The sequence below is a fragment of the Ixodes scapularis genome, unplaced genomic scaffold (genome assembly GCF_016920785.2).
Source record: "Ixodes scapularis isolate PalLabHiFi unplaced genomic scaffold, ASM1692078v2 PGA_scaffold0__279_contigs__length_252992795, whole genome shotgun sequence".
Classification (NCBI taxonomy): domain Eukaryota; kingdom Metazoa; phylum Arthropoda; class Arachnida; order Ixodida; family Ixodidae; genus Ixodes; species Ixodes scapularis.
In genome coordinates this window covers 12,950,183-12,968,659 of record NW_024609835.1, presented here as the reverse complement: position 1 = coordinate 12,968,659, position 18,477 = coordinate 12,950,183, and the positions used below count along the sequence as shown (strand labels likewise).

The window sequence follows — 18,477 nt, the reverse complement described above, 5'->3', positions numbered from 1 at the left end:
CTCTGACAGAGCGCTCATTTGCAATATGACCTAAGTTCACGCCGAACGCTGACGCAACTGCCGTGTCCATTACATGCTCAGAGTATGTGAGCAAGCAATGGTGGCCGGGTGTTGGTACAAACTTTTGAAAAGGCTCTAAAAACAAATTTATGAAAGCTTTTATTTCAGACGACCATGCGATTGAGCTTTTTGTTCGCTGTTCTAGATAGCTCGGAAAATGGCACTCTGAAATAAGAAATAAAAAAAGTGCCTTAGTTGTTCACCATACCTCTAACACAAGAACATTTGGGAACATGGTGCTTAGATATGCTGTAGCTTTGGGTTAAGCAATATGGCCTATTCTAGGCTCTAGGCCTGAGGCCACAGATGTGGCCTCAATCCAAACATTTTTGTCATCAGAGTTGTGCATTCTTGCGGTAGGATATTACAAAAGCAGTCTGCATGAATTGAGCGTCAGGCCTGCATTCCTTTTAATGGATTGCCAGAGAAGTGTCAAAAATGTGGGTAAGAGTTCATAAGTCCTACCTTTGTTTCAGGGAGCCATTGCAAAGGCTACACTGTAAAAAACACTGCTTACATACCTATAGTTTTTGTAGCATTGTTTTCTGTATCTACAAAACAGTTTCACTCTCTCTGATTCGGTCTAAGCATCTCTCTTTTTTTGTGTTTGAATGTCTTCTACTTCAGGTTCAGTCCTGCCAGCTTATCATGTATCAGGTTAGTTTGGGCTCATTATGAACTATCTCAAGCTAATATAGCTGGTCCCACTTTTAGAACACATTCAAGTTTGCTCTTGGTTTTATCTCTTGTGCACTCCTGCTTACTTGAGGCCGTCTTTTTTTTCTGCTCCCTACAGGGCTGAAGAGAGCCGCGTCTACCACAACCTGGATGCAGGGAACTTCTCCGAAGGGGTGAGAACATTTATGACATCTTGGCTTGTTAAAGAGCACGTAAACAGAGGATCGGGATTGGCTGAAGTGTGATGTCGTTGCTTGCTTTTTAATAATTTCTGCAACTCTGCATGCACCACCAAAGATAGGTAATTTTGTAATTTCACGGCATCCAGTCCACAGATAGCAGTCGATGCGGAATGCTAGCCGTGGCTAGCTACTAGTTCAAACTTTTCTTGGAGGAAGCAACATTAGTAACCTCATATTAATGCCTTGCAATTTCAGCAGGATGCCCATGGTGCTATCGTTTTATCTATGCATGTTTGATAAACAACTTTTTCATCAGTGCACATTTTATCAACACTCATTACGCAACCTTAACTGTTGCGATGTTTGATTGGCACCGTGATAGCAAGCTACAATTCCAAACATGCTGCGCTTTGTGCGGTCACCCCTTGCTTTGCAAGGGGAAAATAAATCTATTCTTGGGCTTGAACTTGCAGTGAGCCTTTTTAGAAAGCTATGCTAGCAATCAAAAGGGCGGATATGGGGCGCTGTTGGCCGAGCTTCGATCCTAAAGAGGTCTGGCGATATTCATGTTAACAAAAAATCAATTTCAAGGCTGTCATGAAAAGGAAGCTATCTATGAAATGTGGCAAGATGTGTTGCTGAAACAGACAGTCTTCATCGACAAAGCAATTTGTCGGTGAGACATTCTTTGATGAACTGATTGCCACCAGGGGGTCTAGACAACATCTGAAATCTCAAGGCCTGCATGCTTCAAATTTGACAGTGCATAGGTAGGCCACTGCAGTGCACAAATTGAACACGAGTGCCGCATCTGCATTCGGCAGGGTCCTTGGTAGAGTTAGAAAGGGTTGCAAAGTGAACAACTTTCGAACATTGCCATGGTTTGAATTTACAAAGTTGCTTTTGATGTTGATAAAAGTAGAGTTCAACAGTTTCCTCTTTCTTTTTTGCAATTTTGATTCTAAAAATATTTGAAGATTTGAAATTTCTTGGTTTAAGTTAGAATTATTTGAAGATTAAGAGTTTTGTTCCAAGTATAAGTTTGTAAAGTTAGAAGTCTTCAAATCGCACGAGGGTCCCAAATTCAGTTTCGAGTGATTTCTTAATTTTCTGATGTGTGAGCTCTGTTTAACTGAGTTTAAACAAAGCTTGCGGAAAACAGAGATGGGTACAGCTGTTGCTACCACCAGATAGCTTGCTGCATTTGCTGGGCAGGTCGGCACTCGGCCACTTAGCTTGCCTCTTTGAGCTGTGAGTCAGTCTCCTGCGACAGCAATTGTTATCTGCACAGTTCAAGCGTGGTTCAAGCGTTGAAGCAGTTGCTATGTGTTCTGAACATGTAGGTACCGATTGAATCCTGTTTCGTTAGAAGTTCCTCAGATCAAAAGTTTAAGCTTCGTCAAACTTTTGGACTTCACGGGTTCGAAGTTCGACAAATCTGTAGAGAAATAATGACTAAAATAGTCGAATTTTTTGACATGATAGGTTCAGTGTTATATTTGTTAGTGCCAGAGTTAGAAAGGTTTAACATCTTTGAATTCTTCAGACCTCAGGTTTGGAAAATGTTTGCTTCATCTCTAGTTCTTGGTCTGATCAGTGAGAACACGAGCCCCAGCCGAATGCTGATGCAGCACTCGTGGTCTGTCTGCTTTGTGCTGGCCTATGTGTCAGCATATTTGAAGCAGGTCAAAATGCTTTAGGGGGGGGAAGAAGAGAGGAGGTGCCTGCAAAACTAGAATTTCTGAGTGAGTAATGACCTGGCAACTACTTAGTAACCAATTTTCTGCATCTTATTCCCACAAGTGAGAAGCTAAGACTAATTGGTGTGTGGTAGAGTAGAACCGGATTTGGGAGGCACAAAAGGGGGCCCTGATAAGAGGCGAGCTTCTTCTTGCCCTCCTCCCTGGTGGTCATCGTAGCGCTTTTTGAATGACGTCGCGTGCTACCCATGTGTAGATTGAACTACCAAGAGCGCCGTTTTGCTCTGCAAGCTGGCTTTCACTCAATGCAGACAAGCCCTTGAGGGAAAGCCAGCTTGCAGAGCTGGCTTTCCCCCAGTGCACCTGCTGGCAATGAGGCCGCTTGAAATAAAAAAGCCAGCTTGTAGAGCAAGCTGGCTTTTCTCTTTCAAGAGGCCGTGTCGACCACCCGGAAGAGAAGAAAAAATTCTCTTCTGTAAAGGGTGTGGGGAGAGGGTGAGCGGGTGAGACCTTAAAAAATGAAGAAACGGCCACTGACTATCCGCGTGACGCGTCCCTCATGACATACAGACGCTCCTTTGAGAGCAAACAACTTTCCTAAATGTGGCGTTCTTGTTTGTTGTCAAAATCATTAGAAGTTTTATAGACACACACGCCTCCCTGACGTCACGCAGCTGCGGTGGTGCTGTCGACGGCACTGCGCATGCGCAGAAGCCTCAGTTCACTCGAATTCGGTTGCTGCGCGTGCGCAGTGCCCACACCTGGTGTGGGCAAACGCGGGCTTGTTAGTAAACATTGTGTCGGTCTATATCGAATTACTGAGTATGTCAGACTGGTAGAGAGTTTTTGCGAGTTCAATAACAATGTTGACTGTAATTTTATGTCTAAACTCAATGCTTTTTATTTTCTCAGCTGCCAGCAAGGCGAAGTATACGGACTTGAGCGAGGCGACGGTTCAAGATATCGCAAAGAGATGGCTGTGGTCATTTGTCGACCGTGATGGTGGGCGAAGCAAGAAGCAGGATGAAGAAATGGAAGAGGTTAAATAAAAATAGTCCCAGAAAATCCTCAGCCTTTTTTGTTTTAACAATACAAACCAGTTCTCAGTGAGTTTGTGCATCCCGACATTTGATCTCAAGTGGTTGATCTTAACTGATACAGCATACACAGCTACTGCAAAGTGTGCAGGCAAAATGTCAGGCACAGGCTCTTGTTCTGCAGTGCGTCCATGAGTTAATTGCAAGGCTAACACCTAACTGCAAGTCGCTCACTAATGTGCGACCTCGGCTGTAGGGCCAGCACCCAATCGCAAAGGTACGGCCTATGATTAGTTGCGAGGCATCGGCCTGTGTCCAGCTGCATGTCATCGGCCTGTGCCCGGTCAAACTTCTTCGCCTAGCACCTGACATCTAATGTACGGCTAATGCCCAGTTGCTTAACTCCGGCCTGCCTCTGATCACAGGACACCGGCCGATGCCCTGTTGCTAAACTTCGGCTTGCTTTCGGCCACACGGCATTGGCCAGTGCCCAGATGCTAACCTTCAGCCTGTGTCCTGACACAAGTCTTCGGCCGGCCTCCATTTGCTAAACTCCGGCCAGCTTTCAATCGCAGGTGATTGGCCAATGTCCTGTTCCGCAACTTCGGCTTGCTTTCGGCTACATGGCATTGGCCAGTGCACGGATGCTAACCTTTGGCCTCTGTCCATACCAAAGTCTTTGGCCGGTCTTTATTTGCTAGCCTTCGGCTTGTGTCCTGCTACAGGTCATCGGCCAGCCTCCAACAGCCAGTACCCTCAAGTCTTTGGCCAAGGCCCACAGCCATGTTCGGGCATAGTAGTTTGACCAGCCTTAGGCCGGAGGAAATGTGACCGGCCAAAATGCTTCAGCCATTGCCCGGCCGTTCATTTTGTGCTGCCTGGGGACTACACGTGAAGAATATTTGGTAACCCGGAATTGAAAATGATATGATGATATAAGGCTCAAAGTATGCCACCCGAACGTCAGAGATACAATGTTTGGCAATTTTTATCTCGGTAATGAAATTTGCTTCACTTGTCGAGTGTATAATAAAAACTACTCGGCATACAATAGATTGTACATGACAAACTTCTTTAAATATTTTAATGTTTTGAGTATGCAGAGCAAGTAACTGAACTCCGTACAAATATCAAGCACAGAAAATTTGATTATCGGCTTGCTCCACCTCATACTGTATTTTTTTTTTTTTTTTGTAAAACAAAACTTTTTCTTGGGCATTTTTTTAAAACTTTAACAATTATTTAATTGTGAAAAGTCCAAATACCCACCCCGACCACTGCGTTCGATTTGAAATCAAACGACCCAGAAGTAATGCAAATAAATACCGAGCTCGGTATGGATAGAACAGATTGCTTCCTGGCATATCTGAACTGCTTTTAGCAAAACTAGAAAAAAAGGAGAAACTTTTGATACTGTACCCACGCTGACTCTGTCATGTCGTATAGATAAATGTAGGTAACAATACATAGATCTTCGATCTACTTAGCGAACCGGAATATGTACCCCTTGGGGTGGTTTGTTGACACACGCAAGTTTAGCACTGCTCAGTAAAACCATGTTTTCTGGCTACGTGCCTGGTACAGCATTGGCACAAAAATGTTCACGTTTTCCTGCTTCTCTTTGTATATACCGCCAATCCTATAACGATCCACCATCGCAGAATATGCCGTCTAGACAACTAACCTTTATGCCGTCTTTTTTTTTTTTTTCTTTTGCAAGTTCACATATTTTTGCTTGCTTCATCAGTGGTGTATAAAATAATGCGAAGGTCACAATTTGGATCAAGACTAAAATATATGTGAACCACGTCAAAAGGTATATGTTCTGAATAAAGGTATTCGCTTGGGCTAGTGGCGATACATTGTGACGATTAAGAGCGCTAAAAAGACGAGGACCAATAAAGGAAGACACAAACACCAAAAGCCCACTTGCAACTGAGGTTCAATTTGAATTGATCTAACAAGAGAAAACATATAGGCCTTATCAACAAAACACCTATGTCATGCACGCGCATCGTCCTACTTGTTTACTTCTATGCTTACTAGCTTGGCCTATCAAATGACTGTAAATGCGCCACTTCTAAAACATAAAGCGCAAGCGATGGGGCACTAGCGTATGTATCGTAACCCCACTAGCTTATAAAATACGCTTTTGAAATTCCCCATGTCACTTTGTTTCGGTTCCTGCTTAAAACAATTGTTTCCTGAAATTTTGGGACACAATCGCATTGTTTGCGGTGCGCCGCCAGACCGGCGAGCGACGATTTCATTGCCAGTGCGGTGCGTGCTCTCTTACTCAATCATTTCCGCAACGCCCGGAGTGTTTTATGTAAACCCTCGCACAAGTTAAGACGATGCTATATGCCTCCTCTTCCATACACTCTACAAATCCAGTCACATGCCTCATCTTACAGACAAGTTCCCCAGACCCTCCTGCTCCATTGTTTCACATAGTTTACCCAATTTCGGAAACGCTGAGAGTAGTACCAGAACTTCATGTTTTCCCCCCACTTTCTTTAAGCTATGGCTAGTTTTGTTCATACAAGGTCCAACATTATTTCTTGGCTTTCTACCACTCTTTCTTTCTCCTTAAAGTTCTCGTAATAATCTTTCTGCAACTCTTTTGATGAGCGTAAGTGGATACTCGCCGTCCTCTAATTTCTTTACGTGCCTTCCAACGCTGTCCCTTACAGTATGTGAGCAAGATTTCAATAATTATATGTTCACAATCACACCCCGTATATAATTAAATCTCAGCTAAATGCAAAAAAGAAGCAATCGCAAAACAAAATTAACCAAGTTTTTTTTTATTTTTTTTTATTGAATACATGGTTAGTACAGGGAGGTTGGAGAAACGCCGTGCCGAAGCAAAAAGGAATAGCAATATATCGACCTTAGCGTTTTCTTTGCGCTGACTGGCTATACAGTGCAAACCGTTTATAACGAACCCACGTACAGCGAATTCTTGTGAATATCGAACTCACGAAAAATTTAAATAAAAATGCACGTAAAAAGTACTTTTTATAAAGAACAACATAATGGCTATATCGAACATTTTCCCCCGGGAAGGCTTCCAAAAACGCGCAAATAATCGTCTTCTGCAAGTCCTCCCCGCCCCCCCCCCCCCCCAATCCCCCCAATAAGAAAAAGAAAAAAGCAGAAGAGAAAGAAAATTCCAAAAATCCAAGCGCTTCAAAAGACGAGGTACGCAAAAAAAAAATAAAAAAATATACATATATATATATATATATATATATATATATATATATATATATATATATATGCACGCATGCACAAAAAAATTAATAAATGAATTTCCTGAGTGGTAAGTGGCGTGTGTTTATTTGTTTACTTATGACGATACAACCCGTGTATAACGAACGCATCGTGGAAGTTCGTTGTAAAGGAATTTTACTGTATCGAACTGATCCTGGCGTTTCCTGCTGGTCGTTATAAACGGGTTTGACTGTAATACTTGTTATTATAGTCATGTGATGTTATTCAATAAATGTTGTAACCATGAACAACAGAGAACTATGCCTCGTTGGTGTTAACTGCCTTTCGATTTATATTGCGGATTGCTGGTCGACTCCGCCGATTGTACGTTAAATGCGTAACTGAAATCTGAAATCTATTCCCTATAACGGATTGAATGACTTGTTTTAGCAGTTACCATCTTGCAGAAAAAAATATATGTGGCAGCTTCGGTAGATTTTACCTCTACTAACAGCTGACGCATCAAACGATTAAACTTTAAAAGAAAAAAAATCAGTGCCTTAATAAAAAAAAAAAAAAAAACATTTAGTGCCTTTTTAGCGGGGTGTACAAAAAACAGAGAACTAAAACAGCTTGCCTCTCTCGCTATTCTGCCGGCTTAATCCCTTTCGCGTATATTCCAATTATTTTTTGCTCCCAGTTCACAACTATAAAGGCAGTGTTTTGTTTCGTAAAAAAGTTTGCCCCGGTTAGGGTTCTTATTAATTATTACTATTAATATTTTTTCGACAAACAAATCATCTTGATTATGCAGGCGTCAGCTTCAGTGAGCGAAGTATTTTTAAGGCTTCTCGCCTCCACGGCGCTGTGGTCTGCAGTGCGGAACGTTTTAATGAACACGGGAAGGATTCACATCTGTTTTCGCTATGAAATCGCTTTTTTTGAGTCTGTATAGACAGTAGTCTCGTATACTACTCACTGTGTTTCTTTTTCATTATGTTTTCCTTTGGCTTGCGCGTCTGAAGATAGGTTGCTTGTGATCGTCTGTGGACGAGTCTTTGTCTCCAAGTTTCCGTGCGGGTATGTCTTGTGTGCGTGTACGTTTCTGTGTAGATACTTATGGTTGCGTGCTCGTCGTTTAATTGTTTAAAGATGTTTTCATTAATATCGTGCAGACCGTTCCCAGCGCCTTCAGTTCCATCTTCTTGGGAATCAAGGGGGGAGGGGGGGGGGGGGGTTATTTTCAAAGATTGTGTTGTTGTCCCAGAATATAATTTGTTAGCAACAAACAACCGTAATTATAAATTTTATTTTATTTAGCCAATTGCGCCGTCTTCCTCAGTCATAGAGATTAATACGAAATTAGATCAATCAGGTCCGGGTCGGGAAAAGGGTTCATGCCCTAACAGAGCTTTAACTCAATTCTATACTCGACTGGTCTGCAGTTAGTGTGGAATTATGTCGAAAGATTTCTTTAAATGTCTGAAGATTTCGGTGCACGGAGCTGCATTATGTGTTCTTACGTGTTTTTTAAAGAGACTAATATATACTTAACGTTTTAGATGACAAACTTAGCTTAGAATGTTGACTGTATTATTAGTCTATACTGAAATTCAAAATAACTATTTCTATCGTCTTCTGCATACATAAGTACGTAGACGACACGAATTTGTTTTCAGTGAAATGGTCATATGACTTCTTAAGTAAATTATGAAGAGATACAATGAAGCAGTTTGATTGGTTATTTTGAAATAAACTACAAGTAATGCACCTTGAACAACTTGCGTAATATATATTCCTGTAAACAAACAAGTGGACACAATAACCATTAAATTTAAGGGTGCCTCCTGAAAATATGTAAACAAACAATCATATTACTGCCTGACTTGGCAAAAAACTGGCATGTAATTTGCGCATCCACCCAATGAAAACGTAGTCATCAAGATATCTTAGATACATGCAAAAAATAACGATTTATATCCATCTGCCAGGAACTATGCGTTATCACTCGTTTTTCCAGTCACACCTCTCCCACGGTATTTTGGAGTGGATAAAGACGACAATAAAAAAAAAAATATATATATTTCAGTTTCAAGATCAGGGGGTTACGTTTGTATGCTGAGTACCATGGAAGCGTGCCAGACTTTTCTTGCGAATCGCACCACATCGGGCACTATGCTATAATACATAAATCTACTTTCTTCAGTTGGCACAATTCTTACGCTGCAAGATGATTGAAATTTGAAATTTTGACAATACGGAGGCAAAAGAGCTTTCTCTATTATATATTAATTTCTATTTTCGCGTAATTCTAAGAAAGATGAGATAGCAAAACTTGACTATCAAATTTACGCTCTATTTAATATTTCTGATAAACAATGTAGTTGTTTCGATTCGAGCCCCGATAGATAGAAATGTGAACTTTTTTTCTTATTTGGAACAAAATCACCCTCTATAATTGGCGTAATCTAAAACTTCTCTTGCGCCCTCACCCTTTATTGACTTATTTGTATGTGGTAAAACGTGACAATACTTGAATGTCCCTGTGTTGTAAAAAGAAATCTATGTGACCGCTTTAATAATCTGCTCAGCTTGTAAAATATGTAGCTCGCCCATCATCAATCGTTATGTAACACCCAATACGGTGGTGCAGAAAAATTGAAAAAGACTCTCAAGTCGAAACAAAAAGTCAGTAGAACGTCTCAAACCCAGCTAATCTTTATTTTTTATACAACAGTCTCAGGTGTTACATTATGATTAATTATCACAAGCTCGCCCGCATACTCGCTCTTCTTTTTATGTAGTTTACATTTGGAAGCGTCGTTTAGTACCTTGGCTTCTCTTGTGCCGTTTTGTTCATTAACACTTAAGATAAAGTGCATAATTCGTTTTCTTCTAAAGAACACATTCCTGTCAAAACTTGGGAATATATTGTTTTCTGTGTGTCCTTCATTTTGTGTTGATATAATTATGAAGACATCTACAATGTGTGTCTACAAATTAACTTCCCCTTGAACACAAGAAAAGATGTAGCCAGCATAAATGTTCCATACCTTAATCTATCTTTTAATGTAATCGCCTTTCATATTAGGGGATTCGAGATATCGTGGCACGTCAACTCATGAAAGTACATCATAAGAAGAACATCTGCTGCTAGAGTATTTTATAGCCATTTCGTGAGGTAATGATTTCAAAACTGTCCGACACGCGTTGCAAGATAGGAAGCTAAAAAGCGTCCGTTCTCCAGAATTTTCTCATTAACATTCTCTACCAAGTCTGTCGGGACCATAGACGTCCCTCTGCTTGGCAGGGTATCTTGAACGCTTTGTCGCCCTTCATTAAGCGTGCGAACCTGCTTCCGCACCAAGAATGTGCACGTGGGTTGAAATATATATATTTTGCAAATTTGTAAAGCAGACATTTCGTGTCAGCATGAGTACCAAAACTAATTTTTTGCGCCCTGCATTCTTCGGGCCATTCGCCAGTGGAGCTTTGTTTTGACTAATCTACATTCAGCGGGCCAATACAAATTGCTGGCGGGTGGCAGAATTGGTGGCTGGTGGCAGATTGTTTTATAAAAACGACTTCTCGCACACTTTATATTATTTCACAATATCCGCCAGCCCTACTACGGGACGCAGAGAAAAACTTTCACTGCATGCTCGGAACACTTACGAATTCGCACCTCACATAGGAGTATTAAAAAGAAACATGACGAAGCTCACATCCTAACAACGACAGCGAATGTTTCGCTTATTAAACAATACATTTAAAGCACTGTCAAATTCCAAAACTTTATCAAGAGCGACAGCCTCCACGGAAAGCTTTTTCTTTATTATTATTTATTAATGCTGCAATCCCCAGCTGCGATTTTAGCAGGTGGGTACATTGCTGCAAGTAGAACATGCAGGCAAAACAGAAACAAAGCAAACAAGACAACCAAATAAAATTTCTTAACTATAAGACCTGTACAAAAAAAGATTGTTTAAATTTGTTTATGGAGGCAAGAATTGGAGTAAGATTTTTTTAGGTGATGCAAATGCTCTGAACGATGGCTTTTTGACTTCAGATACTTAGAACTGACGATATTAATATAGTCAAAATAAATGTGAAAAAAAAATTCAGCCGCTGCCAGATTTCTCGATTCCTTAATGGCTGCATGTCACCTTGCTTCTTTCAGCGCCTTAACCGATGTCGTGCTTCTGAAATCAGAAAAGATTGTACGTGCCGTAAGTGACTGAACCATTTCAAGTTTATTTGAGAGAGAGAGAGACAGAGACCTGCCATCAGTTCTAGGCGTCGGACGCATAATCTAGTTTCGGTCTTACAGGGCCTTTCTAACCAAAAGAGAGGAGCTGATTTCTTTAGTTTTCTGCCTAAATACCAGTTTTTTTTTATTTGTCTTTATTATGTATTCCACGTGTTTATTCCATTTCAGATAGCTCGAGATAATATCACCTAAATACTTATAGCTGTCAACTTTAGCGTCAAGCTCATGATCAAAATATAATACATTTTTTGTTCTAAAATGAATGTATTGTTTCTTCCTATGTTAATTCTCCTATTATTTTTACAACACCATTATGAGTTACGAGATAAGGTATTGTTTACATTATCATGGTCGTCTACTGAATATACCTATAGGAGCATAAATTATTCAGTCTTCAAAAAACATTCTTATTGCCACTCTCCTTTACTGCTGATAAAGAAAAGCAATTAACACATGGTAAAAAAAATGAAAACCGTTTAGAAATCCCTGTAACGCCGAATTAGAGCGCAGCTCTTGAGGAGGAGGAGGGAAGGGTACTGAAGGGCACGTGTTCTCGGGGGGGGGGGGGGGGGGGGGAGGGTCTTGTGACCTGGGGGGGGGGGGGGTGACGTGACCTCACTGTTACACCGACGGCGACGGCGACGCCGACGCCGCTTACGCCGTAAACAGGCGCCTAAGAGCTGCGCTCTAAAAGCAGGGGACCCAACATAGGCCCTTGCGGAACTCCGGAATGCCCTTTTAACAGCTTTTGAAAACCGCCATTAGCATCAACGAACTGCTGTAAATTTCTGAGATATGCAGTAATCCATCTTATTATCAATGAAGGTACACGGAAGTAAGTTAGTACATTAAATAACTTATAGTGGGGCACTAGATTAAAAGGTTTTGACTGATCAATAAAAGTGGCATTCACTTGCAGATGATCGTTTACATAACCAGATATTTCATAACATTAAATTAATTGCGTCAATGTGGACAACCCTCTACGAAAACCGTGTTAACTGGGTCTTAGTGTATGGTTCTCATTCATAAATTGACTAGTTGCTTATTTAGAATATGCTGCAATAACTTATACCATCTATATACAGGTCCAAAAAATATGGCAATATTTGCCAATCAAGTCACTTTCCCGCATATTTAATGGCCACGACCCTTTCCATAAGGCACTCATCCGGTAAAATTAGTTTGCACTGACCTAGAAAATTTATTTTTATTCAATTTCCAATTTATTACGCATGAAATTGATCACTGCATTCAAGCACCGGTCGTTTTTTTTATATTTCTATTAACGAGCCTAAAATAAATGTTTCCGCTTTTCTTTTAAACAAAAATTATGCATTCTAAAACAGAAAAAGAGCCAGACAATCGAACCCGCGGGCTCGCACTCCTTTAACTAGATGGGGACGCCGCTTCATTTTGGATGTCGCAACGGTATTAAAAAGTCGCCTTTTGAGACTATGAAATTTGGAATGAATGAATGATGATTTTATTTTTGGAGATAGGTGCAAATAAGAAAAGTATAACCGGCGGTTGCGCGTACACATACGAGGACAATGACATAAACGTTAAATCCTTTCAGAGCGATGACGGGTTCCCATGCTTTAGGTGTGGCTTATAGGGTGTGGGTCCAAATTACCGAGGCTCAAAAAGACAGCGGCACTACGAACCCGAAGAAGAAACGAACATAATGTTTGTCGGCGGGATAAAAGTAATGTGATATTCCGTAAGCCAAGGTAGGTGACCGTAGTATGCACGGTTTGCCCAAAAGTCGAAGGGCCATTCTATTCACTTAAGACTAAAATGCTGGTTTTTGGTACTTTTACGTAAAATTATTTGTAGTGCTCGCTACAATAAAACGTGATACAAAATATGATTAGAAACAGTTAATTCAAATTAGAACTAAAAAAAAAAAAAAACTTTGGGGCTCCAATCCACGCTGTGAAAGTGGCTGGCCAGCGAAGCTGTGGTGTCACCTGCAACGATTCACCACTGCATTACACCAAATGCCGCCGCTGATCGTTTTGCCATTTTTTTCTCTTTCTCGCTCCTCGTATCTACGCTGCGCTCCTCTGGTGTCCTAACTATGCGTGTTTGTTTACCGTGAGAAGGTTGTCATATTCGATATATCTAATAACCCTCGAACATAAGATGTATTACACAATTTGTAAAGAAATGGTAGTAAGTTATATAGGACGGTAGTTTAAAGGTGAATTAATTGTTTTCCGAATTTATGTATGCGGATAATACGGCTAATTTTCCAGTCACGTGGTACGTTTCCAGACGAAAGGAATTCACTAAAATATCGGTTAAAACAGGGATGACGCATGCTTTGTGTTTTTTAGTATTTTTGAGTTGATGACGTAATCGCCATGGCCTACCCATGGCGGTGCTGCAACAACAATAAAATAAGTTGGTAGGAGGCTTCTTCTTTTATATATGAAAGGCTAGTGACCTTGCACCCCCCCTCACAAACTGCAGTCGCCGCGGCAGCTGGGGAACGGTAATCTTTATCGGGAAACGTATGCGGTGAGCTCTACGTGCTTCGCATTCTTACGAGGGGTGCCTTGTTATAATTATGTGGTTCGGATGCTTCTTTTGTGCTTGTTATTCATTGAAACGAATGCTGCGCTGTGTGTTGTATGCGTGATATATGCACTTTTTTTCTTCGAATCGCTGAACGCTTTTTCTTCCAACAGGACGCCGACACGAAAAAATACGACCAAAGACTCATCTACATGCTTCGTTGTACAAAAACGACTAAATACTTCAAGCATTCATATTTTATACACGATGCATTGGTGCCTTTTGGGTTATGAACGTGGCGAAAGCAGCTCTTTTATTCGAGCGCTGTTAAAATTTATATGAAAAAGTACAAAGAGGATGAAGTCGCTGCAAACGATACCAAGTACATGGGTGACAAAATAAACAAATAATCCACCAACGACCGTTTAGCCTGCAAATGAAGTCTATATTTTACTGCAAACAAAGTGCATACTACACATTTGCTGTAGATTTGAACGGCGGCAAGAAGTCCTTTCAAGCACGGCGCAACAAAAAATTTCTCGCATTTTTCAAACATGAGGGATGCACAGACTGGAAGCTTCCAGCGCTGCCTGGAAGTTGGGCTTTTCCAGCAAATTATTTCGATGTCAGCGTGTCAGGAAGCTGTGCATCTGAACGCCGAGCAGACAAGCGGCTTCATCTAGAGTGCCATTTTTTGAGACAGGTGGCGCAAAACATGTATGGAATGTGATACAGCACGGGTACGCTCCTTGAAATGACACTTGCTGCAAAAGGCAATCGCGTCTTCTGACGAGGCACCAATGTTGGGTATCTTAAGAAAATTGGGTGACTGCAGACATGAGACAAAGCACAATGTAGAACTTTTTTTTGAACTCATGAAGAAACAGACCAGGCGAATGTTTATATCGGAAAAATCATTCCTCTTTATAATCAAAAGCAACTGATTTAAATTTGTTCTGATGGCAGAGCACTATGGTTTGAAGAAACACACGTAGTGACTACTTGCGTTGACTATATTTTCCTCCTTCTTTAAGAACATGAATTCGTGATCATAAAGAAACCTTGCGCTTCTTATTCGGCCATTAACACTCAGTCACTATCACTTAAGAGATTTGCGTTGCCATAAATAATTGGCTCCAGCCCTCACCTGTCTGAGAAACATCTACATACACAAAGTGCGGCAGGGCTAACGCTGAATCCTTTCCTCGCGCGTATCCGGAACATCGACGGTGCAAATATTCATAAACTGTTATAGTATAAAGTGCAGAATTTATGCACATAATGATGGCATGCAGTTAGGTAGTAAAAGTAAGATCAGAAATTTCACAAGGCAAGACAAAAATCTCGGTGAAACGCCAACAAAAGACAAACAAACAAATAATTACAACGCCTTCGCCATGGCGCGGAGGGGCTTGACGAGCGACGATTTGAAGCCACCTTATGGTGGCCGCGTCACATAATTCCAAGATGGCAGCGCCCATGCGTCGGAGGGCGAAAAGGTCTACAGTTTGCGAAATCTCCAAGTAAAAATAGCTTTTTGCTAACTTCCGTTGTAGTCTTGAATCGGTGTTTAAGTTTTCCGATGTTGTGCAGTGTCTTTATTAAACGTTACGCCCTCCAAGAGTACCAATTGAAAAGAAATCGTCAAGCGAAATTGTTTTCGTATTGTTTTCTTTTAACCACCGCTGTGCACGACAGCGGCCTCCGGCAGAAACAAAGAATAAAAAAACAGATAAGCTTGGAGAAGAAAGGAATGGGAGTAATTGTTTACGTCTTCCAATATAGAAGTGATGGGTGAAAGGCAGAGAGGGAAGCCAAGGCCGAGGACTCGCCTTCTAATAAGGTTCTCAGTATGTGTTCGGCCATGGAATTTGCGCGTATTAATTGTGCTCTACTAAACACCTCTTTTTTTGTAAGTCCGCCCTGCGCCATTTCTATGCATGGGAGCTATCCTTTATTTTGTTTTTGGATCTTTGTGTTTACATATGTGAAAACATTATTTACGTCCGACTAAGAACAATGAGTCATTCAAAATGATCTGAGCCGCAGTACGCGCAAGTTGTGATAAAAAGACACGATTAACTAAATAAATTTGACTTTCCTTTGAGAGTTGTCACCTTTTCACACCGAAACAAAAGTGGCGTCACAGTCCCCAATTTGCATGCAGCGTTTTTTACCACAGTGTTTTGACGGGGAGTCCTCGAGTGTCAGTTTTTCTGGAACACAGATCTCCTATGTCATATCTTCGCACGACGTCTATAATATGCATCCTCGTTAAGCTTGGGAAATATCAAATAAGCAGTGGTGAAAAGTACCCGTCTGTGTAACAGTATGCTGATATTCTTTCTCTGCATTGAGGAGAGGAGCTTTATGCTGATGGAACCACGCGCTAAATGCGACGTAACTCTTGCTTTGTATATGTAACACGTCACAGCAAGTGCCTCAAGAAACTTTCGGCACTTGTAACACTGTAACCTAACCTAACGTAGTACAAACGCTGTTCATCAATCTCTTGAATATCTGTGGCCACCCGTCATCGGGGTACGGCACTATCAAGACCAAACTTGTGGAGTTTTTTTTTTCTTTGTACGAATTAGTTTGTCACGCGAAATAAGATTCAGTTACTTCATCTGTAGACCTGAAAAAGTCTTATTCTCACCCTATCCTGCGCCATAATTTCCTTATAATATTTAATCTTAAAACATCATGAAATGACAGGCATTAAAAAACACTTGATAGTACATTGCTGTATTTAATGATAAACACGCCAGCTGTACCACATTTTTTGTTGCACCTAAGAAGGCGGAATGGTAGAAGTAGTGGTTTCAGCCGAACTTTTGCAGGCACTTTAATTTTGTTTCTTTCTTAGAACTAGTTCCAATTAATAATTGTTATGTGTCAGGAGCGAGGGAAGGAAAGGGTTACATTTGAGACTCTGCGACCGAGTAAGTTAATAAAACAACAAAAAAACTAACCACAGCCTGTTGGGTGAACTTGAATAGAGTCATCCTGAATCCTCACACTGAAAGCGGATATATTTTTAAGAGACTTTCTAAGCTAAGTCTCCTAAAGAAATGTCGGATGTTGCTGTGAGGCTCCCAGAAAATTCAATTTCCTGACAATTTCTGGAAATGAGTAACTTGCTTAGTTGCGGTTGGATCGACGAATGATTATTTTTAGCAGCGTGTCTAATTGCCTCGTTCGTACCATCTTTTTTTTTCAGGCAACAAGTTCAGCTGCGACTGCAGGATCTCCTGGATCGCGCATCTGGCCAACGCCACCAGGAACGACAACTTCCGGCGCGAGCTGCGGCACATCAAGTGCGATTTCGCGGCGGCCGACGGTGCGACGGGTACCAGCAGCAAGGTGGCCCGCCTCAGCACCAAGGAGCTCAACTGCCCCGAAGACCACGAGAAGCCCAAGTTCGAGAACTCCCACCCTGACGCTAGAGTCGACAGCACGACAATGACCACCGTCGCTTCGCTGGACCAAGGCGACATCTTCGAGCACCGGGACGACGGGAACCAGATCGAGGAGGAGGAGTCTGAAGAGGCGCTGGTCTCGGAGGCGCGGGACGACGTGACCGCGACGATGCAGACAATGAAGAACGAGATTGACATGGTGCTGAGTCAGCGGAAGGTGATGCAGAAGCAAGCCGCCCACTCGCGCAACGATAACGGAAACTCCGGCGCCTCGCTGGTCGGCTGGAGCATCACGCTGCAGCTTTTCTTCGCCGTGGCGGCGAGCGGGATGACCACCGCAGGGATTTTGGTCCGGCATAGCTGATCTCATCAAACCGAGATTATGCCTGTTTTTCTTTTTTTTCACTTAAAAAATGCGCGTGACGAATGATGAGACCCATGAGAAAGCAGAGTGTGTGCGAAAAACCACCGGTACGCAGTCAAACCTCTTACACCTCAGTCAATGTAAATTCTTGTACAGGGCCAGAGATTTTCGCTCGTGGTTACGTTGATAGGAACGTGCTGTATACTTACAACACAATAATTATATCGAAGATAGCCCCCAAAGGGATCCCAAATATATATTTCTGATATGTATAAATATTCGCATGTCAAGATACGATGCTGTAAAAATCACTTTACCTGGCGGCAATGTCGGTGAAGTCTTGGGGATCATTCGTACCTCTATTAAACACGCTGTGAGCTATCAGAAGTTTTTCGGTGAATGCTGCATCGGGAGGCGGTCTTGTTTTAATCCATTTTTGGAACGGAAAAAGCAATCAATCTGATGTTCCACTCGTGAAACACAGAATGATATTAAAATAATTTAGGGCAACATATACAAATAAAACTTTTAGACGTTAGATGTTTTGACAATGTGGGGTCGGTCTTCGAGAATATGGCGACAGTGGTTCTTGTGATAGATAACAGCGTGGGCTCAAACTGCTAGCTTCGGTTCTTTAACCTGCCTTCCGCAGTAGTGATATTCGTCCGTACGCCGGTAGCAGGCAGGGGTGGGGACTAATGTCAGAATTTCTCTATTTCGCAGCGATAACTTCAGCTTTACGTGGCCTAAACTGCGGCTTGAAAAGAAAAAAAAATGGGAGGGCTCCGAGACAGAGTAACCATCGGAGCGCGGTACCGCTCTCCCTTCACATTCGCTAGTCAATAGGGAGTTTTAGGGAACCGTACTTGCACGTCCGATACGCTACAATGGGACCTCCGGTACAAACTGCGCGTGCGCTACCCCACAAGGCTCGCATATGCTCAGTTCGTACCGTATGGCCCATCCAACCGTATTGGGAGTGCCAAAACGTGTTCCTAAAACTTTGTAATAAACTAGAACTGAAC

At 41.8% G+C, this 18,477-nt stretch overlaps 1 protein-coding gene across 1 annotated transcript in view; it reads left to right on the top strand.

The window, feature by feature from the left end:
* Positions 1 to 17,452, top strand: part of LOC115321576 (connectin-like) — a 114,615-nt gene extending 97,163 nt beyond the window's left edge. Inside the window, exon 3 of the mRNA XM_040218787.3 lies at positions 16,890 to 17,452. Within this exon, the coding sequence (XP_040074721.2) occupies positions 16,890 to 17,452 (563 nt within the window). The remainder of the gene's footprint in view (positions 1 to 16,889) is intronic.
* The last annotated feature ends 1,025 nt before the right edge of the window (positions 17,453 to 18,477 follow it).